The 15,752-nt window shown below is 37.8% G+C and overlaps 1 protein-coding gene across 6 annotated transcripts in view; it reads right to left on the bottom strand.

Annotated features, from left to right (window-relative positions):
- MARCHF1 (membrane associated ring-CH-type finger 1) overlaps nucleotides 1–15,752 on the bottom strand; it is a 230,599-nt gene that overhangs the window by 24,926 nt on the left and 189,921 nt on the right. For 4 of the 6 annotated variants that reach the window (XM_032108626.1, XM_032108623.1, XM_032108625.1 and 1 more), the window contains 2 exons: nucleotides 9,928–10,007; nucleotides 8,906–9,637 (listed from right to left, as the gene is read on the bottom strand). In XM_032108626.1, coding sequence (XP_031964517.1) covers nucleotides 8,906–9,637; nucleotides 9,928–10,007 — 812 coding nt within the window. The remainder of the gene's footprint in view (nucleotides 1–8,905; nucleotides 9,638–9,927; nucleotides 10,008–15,752) is intronic. The other 2 variants (XM_032108627.1, XM_032108628.1) reach the window with 1 other exon arrangement.

Here is a 15,752-nt window from a genome sequence, read left to right as displayed (position 1 = left end):
TGCATCAGATTGATTATTTAGTGGACTGAACTTGTCCTGAGAGTAAAATTTGTTTGCCTACTTTAGAAATTAACTGAATGGAAAAAAACCCAAAAACACTCTTTACCATAAAGTAAAAAACATATAATTTGCTAAATCTATACTGATTTATTTACAAGTTGTAGTACAGCACTGATCATTGCTAATAGCTGCAGTTTTAGCTGCTCAGACACATCTACAGAGTTTACATGCTCAGCTTTTCTCAACTTTTTAGTCCTTTACTCCATAAACGGCATTCACTGTAGAGAAACACCTTTGACTATCTGGAAATGGACGGAAAGGAAGTAATTTGACCAAATTCTCAAAAACTGAGCCTATGTTTTTTTTTTGGTTTTTTTTTTTTTTTTTTAAGGTTTGACAGCTTAGTGCTTTAAAGATTCCTCTCTATGAACAGGACCTTTCTTTTCCAGGGGAAAAGATGAGCACAGGACTCCATAGAGCTATGGCTGTATGAATCATGTGTACACCAGACAATAGAGGATAGATGAGCCATGCACTGATCTTCTGATTCAGATATACAAAATTTTGTGTGTCTATGTGTATACACCTACAAACATATCCCTACACATTGAGATCACAGAATATCTGTATTTCTTTAAATAAAACTCACTGTGAATACTTATTAACTAATACTCTAACAGCGCTGTCATCCTTATGTATAAGTTTTTGCTTTATATGCCAGTATTTTAGCAACCCAGCACATATTTTTCTAGCACAGAATTGTTTCTACCACCTTCAGCTAACAGATGTACCAAACAGAGAAATTAATGCAAACACTGTGCATATATGAGATTAAAAAATTGCACAAAAATTCTTTAAAGATGTTCTTAAACAGCAGGTTCACATATAGTGCAACAAAGTAAGAAAAATATTTTGCAGGAAAAAAACCCCAAATTTTTAACACTGAAAAAATCACTGTTTGTGAAAGATTTTTCATAATTCATATAAAAACTGTTGCAGAGCACTTGTATGTTCCTAACAAAACATATTGCCACCACACATATATAAACAAAACTAATTTCTTATCAGACCAACATAATGAGATGCAGCTAAAGAAAACACTCAGAAGTGAGGCATCTTCAGAAAGTACTGTTGTCATACTGTCTTAAATTCCATGACTATGAATTGCTTTCCCATCTTTTCCACAGTCCTGTTCACTGCAAAAGGTAAAAGGCAGAAAGGGAAGTATGAAAACAGTCTACAGCTTGTAGGCATTCCTATGCTCATTGGATTTTGGCTGATTTTAAGAAAAACAGCAAGAGCTATCTTGGATGACTAACCTTCACTTCTCATCAAATTAAGATTTTTTTTTTCCATACAGACAAGCATAATCTCAGTTTAAAAGGTCTAAAATCAGTATGGAACAAGGAGGTCACTTGGAAGACTTTCAGGTTTTCCCAACAGTTATTTATTCTGGCAAAATCATGGCAACTGAAATTGCAATCTAGATGGTTAGCATCTAAGCTGCTTATTGCTAGAGATACAGGCAGATTCCAACAGATTTGTAGCTTTTTCTTCACATGCAGTTAACAGTTTTACTCTCATTACAGAGAACAGCTGCTAATCTCCAACCTCATTGGAAACCCAGCAGTTTTCCTAACCTGTCCTTCACTAATCCACCTGACTTCAGAAATTAAGAAATCTGATGAAAGTCTGATCCCTGTGCCTCGGTAGTGAAGTGGAAAACACACTTATTCTGCAGGAGTCCTGTGAGGCTTAGTGCTCCACTCCTACCCAGCCAGCAAGTGCTCCTCTGTGACAGCGTCTGTCCAGCTGATTCCCATGAATGACTACTGCCACAGGAAAGTGATAAAGAACAAGAATCAATCAGCATGTCCCTGCTTCTGCTTCAAGCCACATTAAGAACATTGTCACTAGGAGCAGTGCTGGTGGAAAAGTGTTTACAGCAATTCTGCACCACCAGAACTCTTTCTGTGGATCCCATATTTGCAACTGGCACCTTATCTCAGTACCTGGTAAAGTTTTTAAAGGATTTCTGGCCATTACACATAGACCAAGGGTTTTAGCTACACATGCTTTTATAGACTTCCTTAAAAATACACCAGATCAAATTTTACTGTCATTAACAAATGTACAATGTAGGGGAATGCCTCTGAGGCTTTAAAAAATAGAAATGTATATGGGGGCACAGGTATACTCATAATGACGTACAATTATGCTTAAGGGCTATAAATGATGTAATTATGTAAAGCCTGCATTGCTCTTTAATATTCTGGGTGCTCTCCACGCTAACAAGCATTACAGTGAAAGTGTAGCAAATCTGTTGAAAGAAAACAGCTAGTGCTAAAACCTGGGGTATCTACACCAGACACATCTTGGCGGCGTTTCTTTGATTTGAAACTGATTTTGAGTTGGACCAGGAATACACTCAAAGGGAATACAGCTGAAGAACCCTGAGACAAATTCTCAGCATGATCTAAACCAGGGGAAAAGTAATGTTGATCAGATGTGCTTCAAAAGCAGGCTTCTTATCTGAATTAAAGCACTAGTGGAGGCCCCTTCACTCACAAAATTAGGACAAGCTACAGCCTTGTGACTGCAGAACGTTTACAGCAACTGTGATGCAATTTCTAGGCAATGTGAACTAAATTAACACAGATGCCTAATAACCATAATGTCATTTTCTTGAAGATGGAAGAATACCAGTACAAGAGAAATACTTTGAACAGATTTTCTTAATAAAAGAGGGAAATATTTTCTCCATATAAATATGCTCCAGGAAGACAATGCCTATTCCAGAAGTATTATTTTTGGTGAGAAATTATTGAAAAGGCAGTTAAATCTGGCCCTTCACTGGAAAGCACATACGAATTCATAATGGTTATGCAAAGAAAAATTTTTACTCTGTTCAGTGCGTACATCTCATCACTATATCTCACTATTGCTAAAGGGAGCTTAGTCAGGAAGAAACAGCAGAGCTGAAAAGTGTTGGAGCAAGTGAATCTCTGGATTTGATTTTTGGCTGTGAGGAGTATTAGCTGCCTGCATGAAATGCCATGAGCTCCTAGGTTATCTTAATTGGACCAAAAGGCTCCAATTCCCCAGGACTGCAAAAGGATGCAGAAAATTGCTGTCACTACTGTTTGATTTTTTCTTAGGAAAACTATTCAGTCCAAAAAAGGTCACTTTCTCTTTTGCCAATTTATAAAGTGCTTACAGTACTTTTAGACAGTTCGAACCTAAAACTAAACAACTTTGTTAACAACTCACAGCAAGTAATTGTCATTCATAAAAAGTACCCACAAAAATACCAAACTCTGCTAATGCATAGTTTATCACTTGGAAAAAAAAGGTTAAATTCACTGAATATGTCCCCCCTGCAATAGGCTACAGAGTGCCATGTTTCTCTTGCTTTCATTTTACAGGCTTCTTTTTTTTTTTAAATCTCATTTCCATTCTTTTCACTTTTAAATCACAAAGTAATCTAAATGACAAATTGGTCTTCCTCTCCACTTAATCACAGTGTGAATGAAGCACATTAATTCTCCATACCAAATGTAATCCATATGTATATCTCTTCCCTGTCACTCCTGCCCTTCCATTATGCTCTACAGTCAGCTGTCTTTACCTGACTAGAGGAAAAACCATTTTTAAAATGTTGCGCCACACTAGTGGAATTTCATAAGGACCTAGGTAAAGCTTTCTCTTCATTTCTGCAAAAGTGGTCAGAATTTGTAAGAGACCCAAGAGCAAACAACATAGCGAAAGCACATAAATATTTTATTTTGTCAACATTTCTTGTCTTTCTATTAATCTTCCTTTATAGGTGATAAATAGGATATCTAAAGAGTTACAAATAATTGCTGCCTCAGATGTGCTGTTAGTGCAAGATATGTGTCCGACAAGATTTACTGCACTGAACAAGTTCAAAGAGCTAGGGACTACCTCTTAAAACAGGAAAAAGATTTCCTCCCACCCACCTAATGAAAGTCAAAGCTTTAAGGAACTAAACTCCATACAGAAAATATGCAAGTTTTAAGTATTCAATAACAGGACCCCTAAAACTGAGGGTAACTTTCTAAGGAAGCTGTGCCATTTCACCTATTTTCATTAAAAATAATAATAAGTTCTGAGAGAAACAAGCAGAAACCAGGACTCAGTTCTCCCCCAGATAAGTGATCCTAATCACAACAAAGACATGCTTGCCTTACTTTGGTTCTCCTTGCATCCTTGTGAATCATGGAGAGCTTCCAAAAGAGACTGCATAACCAGATGGCTGAAGAGGTGACAGATGGGGATTTGAACCATCAGGCAGAGAACAGAATTAACCAGAATTTCATACTGCTTCAAAGACTGATGAACCACCAGACCATCATGCAGAGGAGGAGATTCCTCAAAAAGCAGGAGATTCCTATCAAAAAGTCACTTTGCAAAAGTAAAGCTCTGAATGGGAAAGTAAGCAGGAGTCACAGTTATTTTCAAGGAAGGGGTGAGGAGTGAACATGCAGGGCAGGATTCAGAGACACAGCTCCTAAGGAACATGTCATCCTGAGACCACAAGGTACACACTAACATCCCAGGGAGAAACAGGTTAAAAACCCTCCAGCCAAACACCAGTCTGGAACTAGAGCTTCTTCCATTTTATGGTGATTTTAGAGGGCTCTGGATGGTATTTCAAGTCTACGTTTTCTGCACTACATTTTATTCACTGGATCCAACTTCAAGGTTTCAGCATAAGTACTTAGAATGAGTGTTAAATTTCAGTGGTAGAATTTGAACCTATATATCTACCTTCTGTTCAACTTTCTCTTTTTTTCCTCAAGGATTTGTTTCCTACCAACCACCTTCCTCTCTGCTGATTTTTTGAGCATTCCCCTACATGAATATTTCAGAATGTAAATAATTTCATGAAAGATTTTTTTAAATTTATATTAAATAATATTAAGAAAAAGAAAACCACCCTGTTGCAGCACTTGATTTCACAGAGACAAGTTAGATAATCATATTGCCTCTTGTCATATGCAATACACATACTCTATTTCTTCCCATATATAATTGTCCTAACACACAAAAGTGCCCATATTATTCTTTTCCTAAGTTTATAATGGCCTTTTAATTAACACACACTAGATTTTTAAAACTGTTTTTTAAAAATTATGCTTGAAATATATTCTGCAGATCTCATGAATCAACTCCATAATCTCTTTTACTTCCTCCCCTCCCTGCCTGTTTTCTCACATGCCCTACTCCTCAAATGAGGGCCTGCCATTACCTGACTGCAGAAGGAGTCATTCAGAGTCCAACAAAACAAAATTCAACTTCCGATAAGCATCTTTTTTTCAAAGTGAGGAACTCCACTTTATGTAAGTGCATGCGTTTTTCCTGAAATGACTGAATCAGTACTACAAAAAGATTTTACACCAAAAGCCTAACTAGTCAAACATAAAATATCTTTCAACTATATAGTCAATAATAAAAATACCACAAGATATATTCAGAATTAATACATAAAGCACTTATGATCCACTAGTGGTAATATCAACTAACCGATTTTCTTTTTTTAGTAATTTCCATGTGAAAATCCATGTGACGAAATTCTCACAATCCATTCACTTTGTCATGTCCAATACAGAGCTGTTCCCTTCAGGGAGATTATCCACATGCAGACCAAAGAAAGCTATTTCTGAGACTGTGTCTCAAGCCACATGGCAAATTCCAGGATAAATTATATATGCAGAAAATCTCAGACACAGGGCAACTTAGGAAAAGGGGAATCCAACTGTATGATTTAGAAAGTATATCCTGTGAATCTTTAAAAAAACTTAAATAAAATGAGGTGCCAAAACAACTCAGCATGGCCAGAACTTATGTTTGTATCTCAGAAGAAACCTTGCTTCCCAACAGACTCCAGGAGAAAGTAGTTCAGGGAAGAGACTGTAAAGGTCAGCATTGATGCCATGACATTGTTTCAGCATTTTGGAAAGGATCAGTGACACTAGACGGGGAAATATTTCGCTGAAGTGACCAAGAGGCTCCCCTCAGACTAGCTGAAGAACATATTGCACAATGGTACTCTATCTGACTAATGTGCCTATGCTGGAACTGGGCGTGTCCTGTCACATTCCTGCTCATGCTGCTAAATGCAGATTGAAGAAACTGCCAGCAATCCATGAGGAAATGAAGGAAAAAGGCTGCCTACTCAGAAACTTAAAGACAAAATAACTGTCACCAAGAGATGTTTATGATCCCCAGTCCTCTGCTATTTCCACGCAATCCTATTTAGGTGAGGGCCATTCCTCTCAGCCAGTGCTGTCATATCAACTAAAATACATGAACAGCTAGGATGAAAAGCTTGAAGAAACACCCCAGGAAAACTAATTTTCCACATCACAACCAGCTATGCTAACCTAGTCTTAGAATAAACATCACAAAACCACCCTCCTTTTTTTGCTTCTCATGCAGAAAAGTGGTGTACATCTGCAGAAGTCTATTGACATGTAATTATTTATTTTTTGTTTCAGATGGGAGGTTGTGAATTTGAGAAAAAGCCCCGTAACACAGAACACAAATCAAGGAAGTGCATAGACCTGTCCTGAGAAACAGAAACTACAGTCTGAATTGGCAGTAAAAACATGTCTTCATTTTTCTTCAGCTGTCTGCAAACTGATAAGTAAGACAACTTATTAGCTATGAAAAATTAACTTGCTTTTGATTTTGCAATGTTTTTCCTAGATGTATTACAGTCACTATGATACATCTGTTAATGACGTACCATAACGATGTATCGTATCGTAATGATGACAAAAAAATAGCATTATCCCTGACATGAAGAAAAATGCAATTATGACTGTCTTGAGAAATTTTGCAGAACAGGTCTCATTATCAACCACATTGAGTTTAATGCTGCTTGCTCAAAAGAACACCTCCACTGATAGTGAGCCTAGAGGCACATACTTATCAAAAGTTTTCAACCTTTCTCAACTAAACAAGAGCCTGGCTGAAAAGTCTGCATGGGCACCCAAAAGGTCCATCCTTGAACCAAACTCCAAGTCTTGCAAAAAGCGCCTGAAAAATTATAATGAAATTCAGTGGGTTGAGAAGACAAACAAAAGACTGGAATCTACTTTCCATCTGAAAGTAAATTCTAAGTTTGGTGATTTGAGCAACAGTTAGGACTAATCTACATAAGGCAATAACAGAATTTTTTTTTTTATAGATAGTATGTGTGTGTATATATATATACACACACATTTATTTATTTATTTATTCGTGTATTTTTTTTACTACAGTATAGTTAAGCCCATCTGAAGACCCATGTTGAAATATTTTTTTTCAGGTCTTGGGTAGCTCATGTTCTTAATAATGATTAAATTACCTGTTCTGTATGTACTGCGTGTACTACAGGGGATCTTCAATACATGCAGACTGGGTAGTTCAGAAATCTAAGACAACTCTGAAGCTGTTGTAGTTACCTGTGCACACGTCTGCATCATGCCCTCTAGATACATTTCAATAACATGGTCACCAGTGCTGCTGTTTCCTTGCATTTCTATAAGGCAGAGAGATCCCAAGCCTGTTCCTGATATACAAGTTCATGCACAAACACAGCTGGACTTTGAAGAACCTTAAATTATTATGACAGACAATGGTCAGACAATAGAAATGTGTGTTTTTGCTTGGTAAGTACAAGGAGTGCATAGCACCAGCTGCATTAGTAATGACTTGTATCTCCTGCTGTGAGAAAACACAGAAGGACTGCATATTACCTTTTTTCTTTTCAGAAATAGGATCTTTGCAGTGTTTTACTAAGTTAAAGCACATTGTGAAATTGCATGATGTGGCATCATGAACTTCCTCATCCTCTGTTTACATTTCCACGCAAATTCTTCCCAGCAAAGAAAAGTGAGAAGTTTCGGGTTACCATATGAAGAAACTAAGCCTGATTGACACTTTGTAGATGAGAGTCAATGCTGGCTCACAAGTTTGGCGAGAGAAAAAAAGGAAATACTTGTTTCAGTTCTGTTAGACTTAAGGGATGGTGCATTTTCATTTACCACTGAACAAAGTAACTCAAGCCTTCCTGGCTGTGTAGTCCAAATTTGGATGGTAGCCCAGAAGTGTCTAACTTGCTCTCATTTCCAGGGTAAAATCCTTACCTTCTGGTTGCATGCTTCACACCAAGGGCATCAGGTTGTCAGAAGTCTGAACTTCTGAACTAAAGAGAACTCTCGGTGTTGCTTTTTCTTTCTCAAAGCTTTTATTTTACTGCTTATTCTGCCCAATCATCCTTTTGTATTATTCTAGTCCTTGTGAGGGGTGACTGAACTAACAGCTCATACACATTCACAGTGTCGAGATGTTTGGCATTGCGAAGTCATGGACAAATTATGCTGCACTGGAGACAGTGTTCTGCAGGCACCATCCACGGGATTCCTGAGGTAATGGCAACTCTGGAGGACACTGAATCAAGACCATAAATTTATTTCATATAAGTCATTGAAAAATGGCATAGAGGGACCAAAGCTGGATTTGAACTGATCACTTAAGGATGAAAAGCTCCATATCCCATTGTATTGAGCTATCTGACACTGCTTCATTCTCTGCCTCTGGCCGGACATTTAAAACACAGCAATACTCAGCCAGAGGACAAAGTGGGCACATCTTCATGGAGCAAAGACAAACATTTGGTTCCTTTGTAGGATTACTCTTTTTAAGTAAGAGAAGTATGTCTTCAGATTGAGATATGCTAATTTCTCTGTAGCAAAGGTTTTTGTGTTATTTCCTGTGGCCTGCCTAGCAGTTTATTACTGAGAAATAGGGACAGAAAGCAGTCAAGGGAAAGGCACTCAGACTGTGGCAGGGAGAAACTCCTTTTAAGAATGCTAAATCCTTATTAGGGACTAACCTGCATACTTCTAAATCATCAGACCAGTCATCATACAATACTGGAGCCTTCTGAGCAGCATGAGGCACAGTGGGCCCTGCCCCAGCAGGTGCTCCATTATCTGGGACTGCCCGAGCATCGCTGCCAGACCCTGCCTCTGCAAAGGAGTCCTTCATGTGTCTAAGGAAAGGTGCAGGCTGCTGATCTCTGTGGCAGCTTTTGCCTTTGCTTTTCCCACATCTTCTTGAGGAAATCCTTGCTTCCTGAGATGATGCTGAAGACTGAGATTCCTTAAGCCTTGGAATCCTTCGCCGGTGATTTAAAGTAGGATTCTCAGGGTCAGATACCTCTTGTTTCTTTTTTCCCATTGTCCCCAAGGTGACAAGCTCAACAGCATTATTGTTTGATGAGCCATCCTGGTTACTGCATGATCTATTGTTTCTTCTCCCTCTCCTGGCCATCCTGGCCTTCTCTCTTGCTCTTCTCCTAGCCTGAGCCCACTGACTCTCATCCAAAGATGATGATGAATCGGATGCATTCCAGCTGGATCTCGGAGGCTCAGGATGCAATTTACAGTTTCTCCCCTTTCCTTGTTTTTCTGTGTGCTCACCATTTTCTCCAGTCTCTCTTTTCAGCCTAAACCTTCGTTTTATGTGCTTCTTACCACCAGGCTCCCTATTAGAAGGAGCCAGCACCATGACAGGGGTTGCACGTTCAAGCTCATCTTCTGACAAATCATGCAAGGTAGTAGATCTAGACAAAGCAGTAAGCAAAGGAAAGGGATGGAAATGGTAAAGGTGGGTGGAAAGAGAGATTACAAAAAAAAAAAAAAAAAAAAAAAAGGATGAGAATGAGAACATGAATTTTAATAGAAAAACATGAGACTAAAAAGCAAAAACAAAACCAAAACAAAGAGAGATCAAAAGAAAACTAGTCTATGTCAATTATGAATAAAGTTAAGCAGAAGCAAGAGCTACATAACATTTAATAAAAACAACTAACAAATATCAGCCAGATGAGAGTATATTTTTCTCAGCACATACCTACAAATGTCCTGAGTGGAGGGGCAGACTGACAACCGGGATTGACTCCTGGGAGCTGTTCCTGTTGTAGGACTGCTTGCCTGTTGAAATAAGTTATACAGTTTGGAATCTTTGTCCATGAAATACATTGCAGATATTTTACTGCTTTGCCACATGATCACAAAATTAAAATAACTGTTCCTGCTGTTCATAGCGCACTGTTGAATGCACAGAAGCTCACAAAATACAGGAAGCTTGAACAAAAGTGAAACCTATTTGTGGAACTAAGTACGACTGAAGTGTTTGAGCTCTCATTCGCCCATGACTACTTTTTGTCACTGTTTGAGGAAGCAGCTTTCAACATTTGAATTTTCATTTGGGTCTATTGGACATGTCTGATGGGAAAAAATACTGGTTTTCTTTTGTGCAAACAACCATGATGATTCCTTTCCAAATCACGTGAAGTGCATTTACAATACTTTGAGTGATGAAGAACCCAAAGCTAACCTAGGTTAAGTGGACTGATGAGACAGCAGGAAGATTAGAGTGTGTTTTAAAAGATTTTCAAGGCAATCAGATCTTCTAGAAGAGCTGAAAAAGTTAAACTGAGATGATCTTGAAAAATCCAAAGTGCAGGCTGCATCTCTACAGAGCTGATCACATTCTCAAGCAGCAGAAGAGATATAAAACATGTGTATGACATTTTAAAATGACAGATATAAAACACGTATGTGACATTTTGCTCATAAGGTTGTTGCTACAAATTGCAGATTCGATTACCCAAGACTTTCACTGAAAATATATTTTGATGGTGTTAACAGCAAACCATTTCAATCTGCCTTGCTGTCTATTGGCAGCAGAACTGTACGGAATCCAAATGTAAAGCATTGTGATTCTTCAGGATCCCTCACAAGACATGGTATTGTGGGAAGTGGGTTCAACACAAATCATTCTAAAGGTCATGACCTTCCTGTAGCTGATCAGGAGTATTAGCTTTTAGTATGCAACCCCATCCCATTGGGAGCACCACTACCAAATGCTGACAAGATACTACAAGCCTCAGAATTCCATAAGATCATACACCAGACGCAAGGGAAGGATGACTATTAAGCAAGAGTACAAAGTACAAATCATGCAAAGATGTAAAGCCTGTCATCCCAATCTTTTGTAGGAGCAAATCAAATTCAGTCAGATAATTGAAATTATTTCCCGCTCAACTTTCACAGATACTTTTGTGGTGTTAAAAAGGTGTTTGCAAATTAGTAGTACAAGCAAAAATAATTACATATAGCAAGTACCTACCAACACTTCACTTTTATCCAAGGTTCTCAATATCCATTATATTTAATGCAGACATCTTTTGGAAACATCAATCACCACTATGTGCATTTTTGCTTTTATTTGGATATGAGCTGAGACTTAAGAACAGTGCTTTTGCATGAAAACAATCTTCTAGCTCTTGGAATTCAAGTAACCATTTTTACCTGTTGATTAATATTGCAAAAATACACCAAAACCACCAACAATATTACTAATTCTTTGCTTTCAGTTCCATGAACGAAGCTCAGAGATACAACAACTAAGCCAAAAAGAGAAAATAAATTGATAAAGCATTTGGACACAATCCTCCTGTTCTAAGTTTTTGCCACGTCTGGATTCACCAGTCAAAGGAAGAACATTAGTGTGTCTACATGCAGTGTCAGGCTGGAAGAAAAGGACAAGTATCAGAAAGAGAAATTGTACTTTGTATCTCCTGTTCTACAAAAGCAATATTTCAATTATGTGTATTGTGACAGAATATGAATTTTTCTTACATGCATATTAGAGACATATGTTATATGCATGGTTGGGTACATAATCTTCTTCCACTTCAGCCTCTGTGATTAGCATTAAGTAATTAGGCATATCTTAAGCTACTTAATGAGGAAAGATGCAGACATCAGCGCCAGTAACTAATGTTATTGGGTTACATGCTGCTGCTGTGTGAAAAAACATCTCCCCAGACTAAACCTCAGGCAAAGGACTGCTAAAGAAATCCAGCCCCAGAGGCGAGTGTGGACTCCTGAATTCATCCCTCATGATGAGTTCATTTCTTTTTTCCCCTCACTGTTCCAGGACTGTTACCACTGCTTCTTTTTGGATCCCTGTACTACAGGGGCTTGGCCTGGTCCTAAGTGGTGGTCACGTAACCTCCATGTGGCAAAAGGAATTTTTATATCACCTTCCTACAAGCAGTACCCTTTGAAGGGATAAGGAGACTGGCTAAGCTGGCCCAGTAACCATACAGCAGGTCTGCAAAAGTTCAAGAAACTTTCAGCAGCTATTAAAGCAGGAAGCCAGCTAGACAGCTCTTAAGAGAGCTGAAATAAAGCCAAAAATTAAACAAACTCCTTGAAAAGCTTTTACACTTACTATTTGGAACTGCAGACAGGTGGAAATCTAATTATTTTAAGATAAAAATTACATTACCAGTTTGACTACTTTAATCTTACATTTCACTTTCAACTGTCAAGAGGTCTGGACTGTTTCAGCCCTGCTCAGTCAAATCTACAGGCATAATGATGTTATGTTTAGTTGCACATAACTCAGAGAAAAATTTATTTCCTTCAAAACCAATTTACATAAATATCTTTTGCAAAAATGAATGCTTTTTGCTTGTTTGTCTAAACCCTATTGCAGTAAACACGACAACTGGCAGGCAAAAAGCCAATGCGCCACTTAAGTCTTCAAAAACAAAGCATGAAAACTCCAACATGACAAGTTATACACAAGATAATTCAGATACTTACCTGTGATCAAATTTAATTCATTTGGTTCTACAACTTTGTGACACAAATTTTGATTTTTATCTACATTAAATTAGCTTTTAATGGTAAAATCATAGAATCATAGAGTATCGGGTTGGATGGGACCGAGCCCAACCTTTCTCAGCAAAAGCACAGTGTGGACAGAATGTCCCAACACCCTGTCTAGCTGACTCTTAAAAGTGTTTGATGTTGTGGAAACAAAAATGAACTGATGGAGTGATTTCTAAAATCAAAAATGTTAGTGTTTCTGATATTAATTTTCTGATGTTGATTCGTGTACTTCATAGGAAATGGAGGCCCTTATTTTGTAACTAGGTCCAGTCTTTTTAATTAAACAGTAGTGGAAAGACCTAACATCAGGTCTGCCCTTGCTACCACATTTCATATGAATATAATAATTCACAGCTAGATGAGCTCTTTTTAAGAACCTGTAAATTTCAGCTCAGCTGGATGCCTAGTCCAGACCTCTATCCCCAACCCCCTTTGCATTTTCATCCTACCCTGTTCTGACAGCAGTAACTGTATCTGCTTTCTGCTACCAGCACAGCCTCTGAATTTACCCCAATTCTTTTGGCAATATTCCCTCTTTGCCATCTCTTCTACAAGCTATACATCCCAAAATTATTTAAAAAATTTAAATAATTGTATCTCTTAAATCCAGTCTGAGAGCAAAGATACCTAAAGGGGCATTTACTTGGGTAGTGTATTTACAGAGAGAATTGTGTATTTTCAAGGCATATCTGACAAACCAGAACATGATAATTTAAATACATTCTGCTCACGTCTTATCGGTCCAGCTCTTTTGGGAATGTATTTGCATCAGATGTTGGAAACAGTCTCAAGCGGACAGATCTTATTGCTATAATTGCTATCCCATTGTTATATTGCTATGCAGCACACTGAATATTTTGAGATACTGTATTTAGTGAATAGAGGGATCAGATTGATGCTGAGGACTCCAATTCTATCTGAGAGGCAGAATAACGAAATTTTTAAAAATAGTATTCCTTGAATGAATGTCTTCTTCAGACAGGTATGTTGTACAGCTCACTGGAATGAGAAAACTAAACAAGCTGTGTACTAATTCTATCACAACGAATTATATCAGTAGCAGAATTAAATGTGGTAATTCAAAATAAAGCTGTCTCACAATTCATTTATGAGCAAGGCAACTCATTTCTCTATGTCATCAACACAAGAAAGAGGTCTAAGGGATAATGCCAACTCCAGCTGATTAGGTCTGGCATTTCAAAAAAGGTTGTTAGTAGAGAGAGATTCCCAAGTCACCACCTTCTGCTGTCTTGGCCAGTTTAGATGAACTCTCTTGTCAAGGATATGAAATTCAATTAACAGACATGACAGGCACTCATCCATAATTATTTTTGGTATGTTGATAGTGTGCTTTTCAAACAGAATATTGGTAAATACAGAGTTTTCAGGATAAGCGAGATGATAATCACTTACCCAACACAAGGGGCCTTCAGTCACACACATGTGTCTGTGTTAAAAGACCAGCAAAGACAGATATGGGGGACAAAATTAAGTTCAACCGGTAAAAACAGTAAGAATTTCACATCAAGACTGCCTTTACTTAGGTGTTCAGGATCTGATAGAAGTTTCCAGATAATAATTTAAAAAAAGAAAAAAAAGGGAGTCCTTACAGACCATGTATTGCTTAACCTGTTGAAACTAGTGCAGGAACATGAGTAACGTTGTGCTCTGCCTAAGGACAGAGAAGGGCTCTACTTTGGCCTAACTGAAAAGCTAAGTAAAAACAGACTCCAGAAGTGCAAAGAAGGGAGTGAAGCTTTAAATTAACAAACCAGATGATGTAATGGACAGCTTATATAAAATGGCCTCTCAGATACCACCAGAAAGGCTAATGAATCCTCTCCTGTCTCTGTTCTGAATAGAGGCATTTCCAAAAGCTGGTCAACTTACAACAGTGCTGAACTAGAAAGCTGCAGCCAACTGATGGGTGATAGGGCAGACAGGGAATATGTCTAATGCTTTTATTCTCCTGCTGAGTTTGCTCTAATAGCAGTGATGCATCATAGAATACTCCAGATCCCACCAGCCATTATAGTTAAAAAGCTGAAACTCTACCCTATTTGAAAAACAGCACACAAAGGAATAGACACCTTAGAAGATTAGAGCAGTTTGTATAGCAATAGGCTCAGCAGGAGACCCAGTCTGTGTATTTTAATTTGAAAATTTCTCCTTTGTAAACAATGCAACATTTTGTGGAAAAATACACCTCTATGAACTTTTTTTGTGGACATTTCCTCAGGTCTAAAAAGTTCAAAAAGATGGTGAAGGTGGCCCAAGCCGGGTGTTATTTTACAAGCTCGGTCTCAATGGCAACTGAAATTTATGTGCATGGGTTTGGGGAAGGGGATTTCTGGGTTTTGGTTTGTTTGGTTTTTTGGTTTTTTTCTTTTCTTTATTTGTTTCTTCATGATGGAGTTCCTGCTTTGTGCTCAGATTTCAAAGTTATTTAAATCTGATTGAAGCCTTTACAGCAACTGTTACATTAATTGGCAAATGAATTTCTGTTAAATTATCTTTCACAGATTTTCTTTTTTTCGTAAATTATTCCTTGCACATTTCTTCTCCAAACCTTTTCTTTCTCTCCTCCTTCCCCTCCTTTCACCTGCCTCTGAAGAGAAGGAATAAAGGGAAAAGTAACTCACAAGGAAGGAACAGAAATATCCTTAGGATTCTGCCAAGCAGTACCATTCAGCACCTTTGAAAGTCAGTATGATCACGCTATAAAGTGGTTTGAAATCTAAAATCAAAATTGCAAATGGCAAATCTATACTATCATTTAAAAAATGAAGCAAACGAGTAATTATGACTTTAACTTGTAGATTCAATCAGCTTGCTTAAGTTGTTTTCTCCTGCCTTACTAATCTATGTTAGTCTTTATTTTCAAGGTACAGATTCAACTAAAAAATCCACTTTTTCTACAGGCATAGAAGCACTGCTAGCTAAACTCTGAATTATCAGATGGATTATAGTATGCAAAACTCTTCGTAT

The sequence above is a fragment of the Corvus moneduloides genome, chromosome 5, assembly GCF_009650955.1.
Source record: "Corvus moneduloides isolate bCorMon1 chromosome 5, bCorMon1.pri, whole genome shotgun sequence".
Taxonomy (NCBI): Eukaryota; Metazoa; Chordata; class Aves; order Passeriformes; family Corvidae; genus Corvus; species Corvus moneduloides.
Note: the sequence above shows the minus strand (reverse complement) of the source record. Positions and strands in the feature narration are given on the sequence as shown.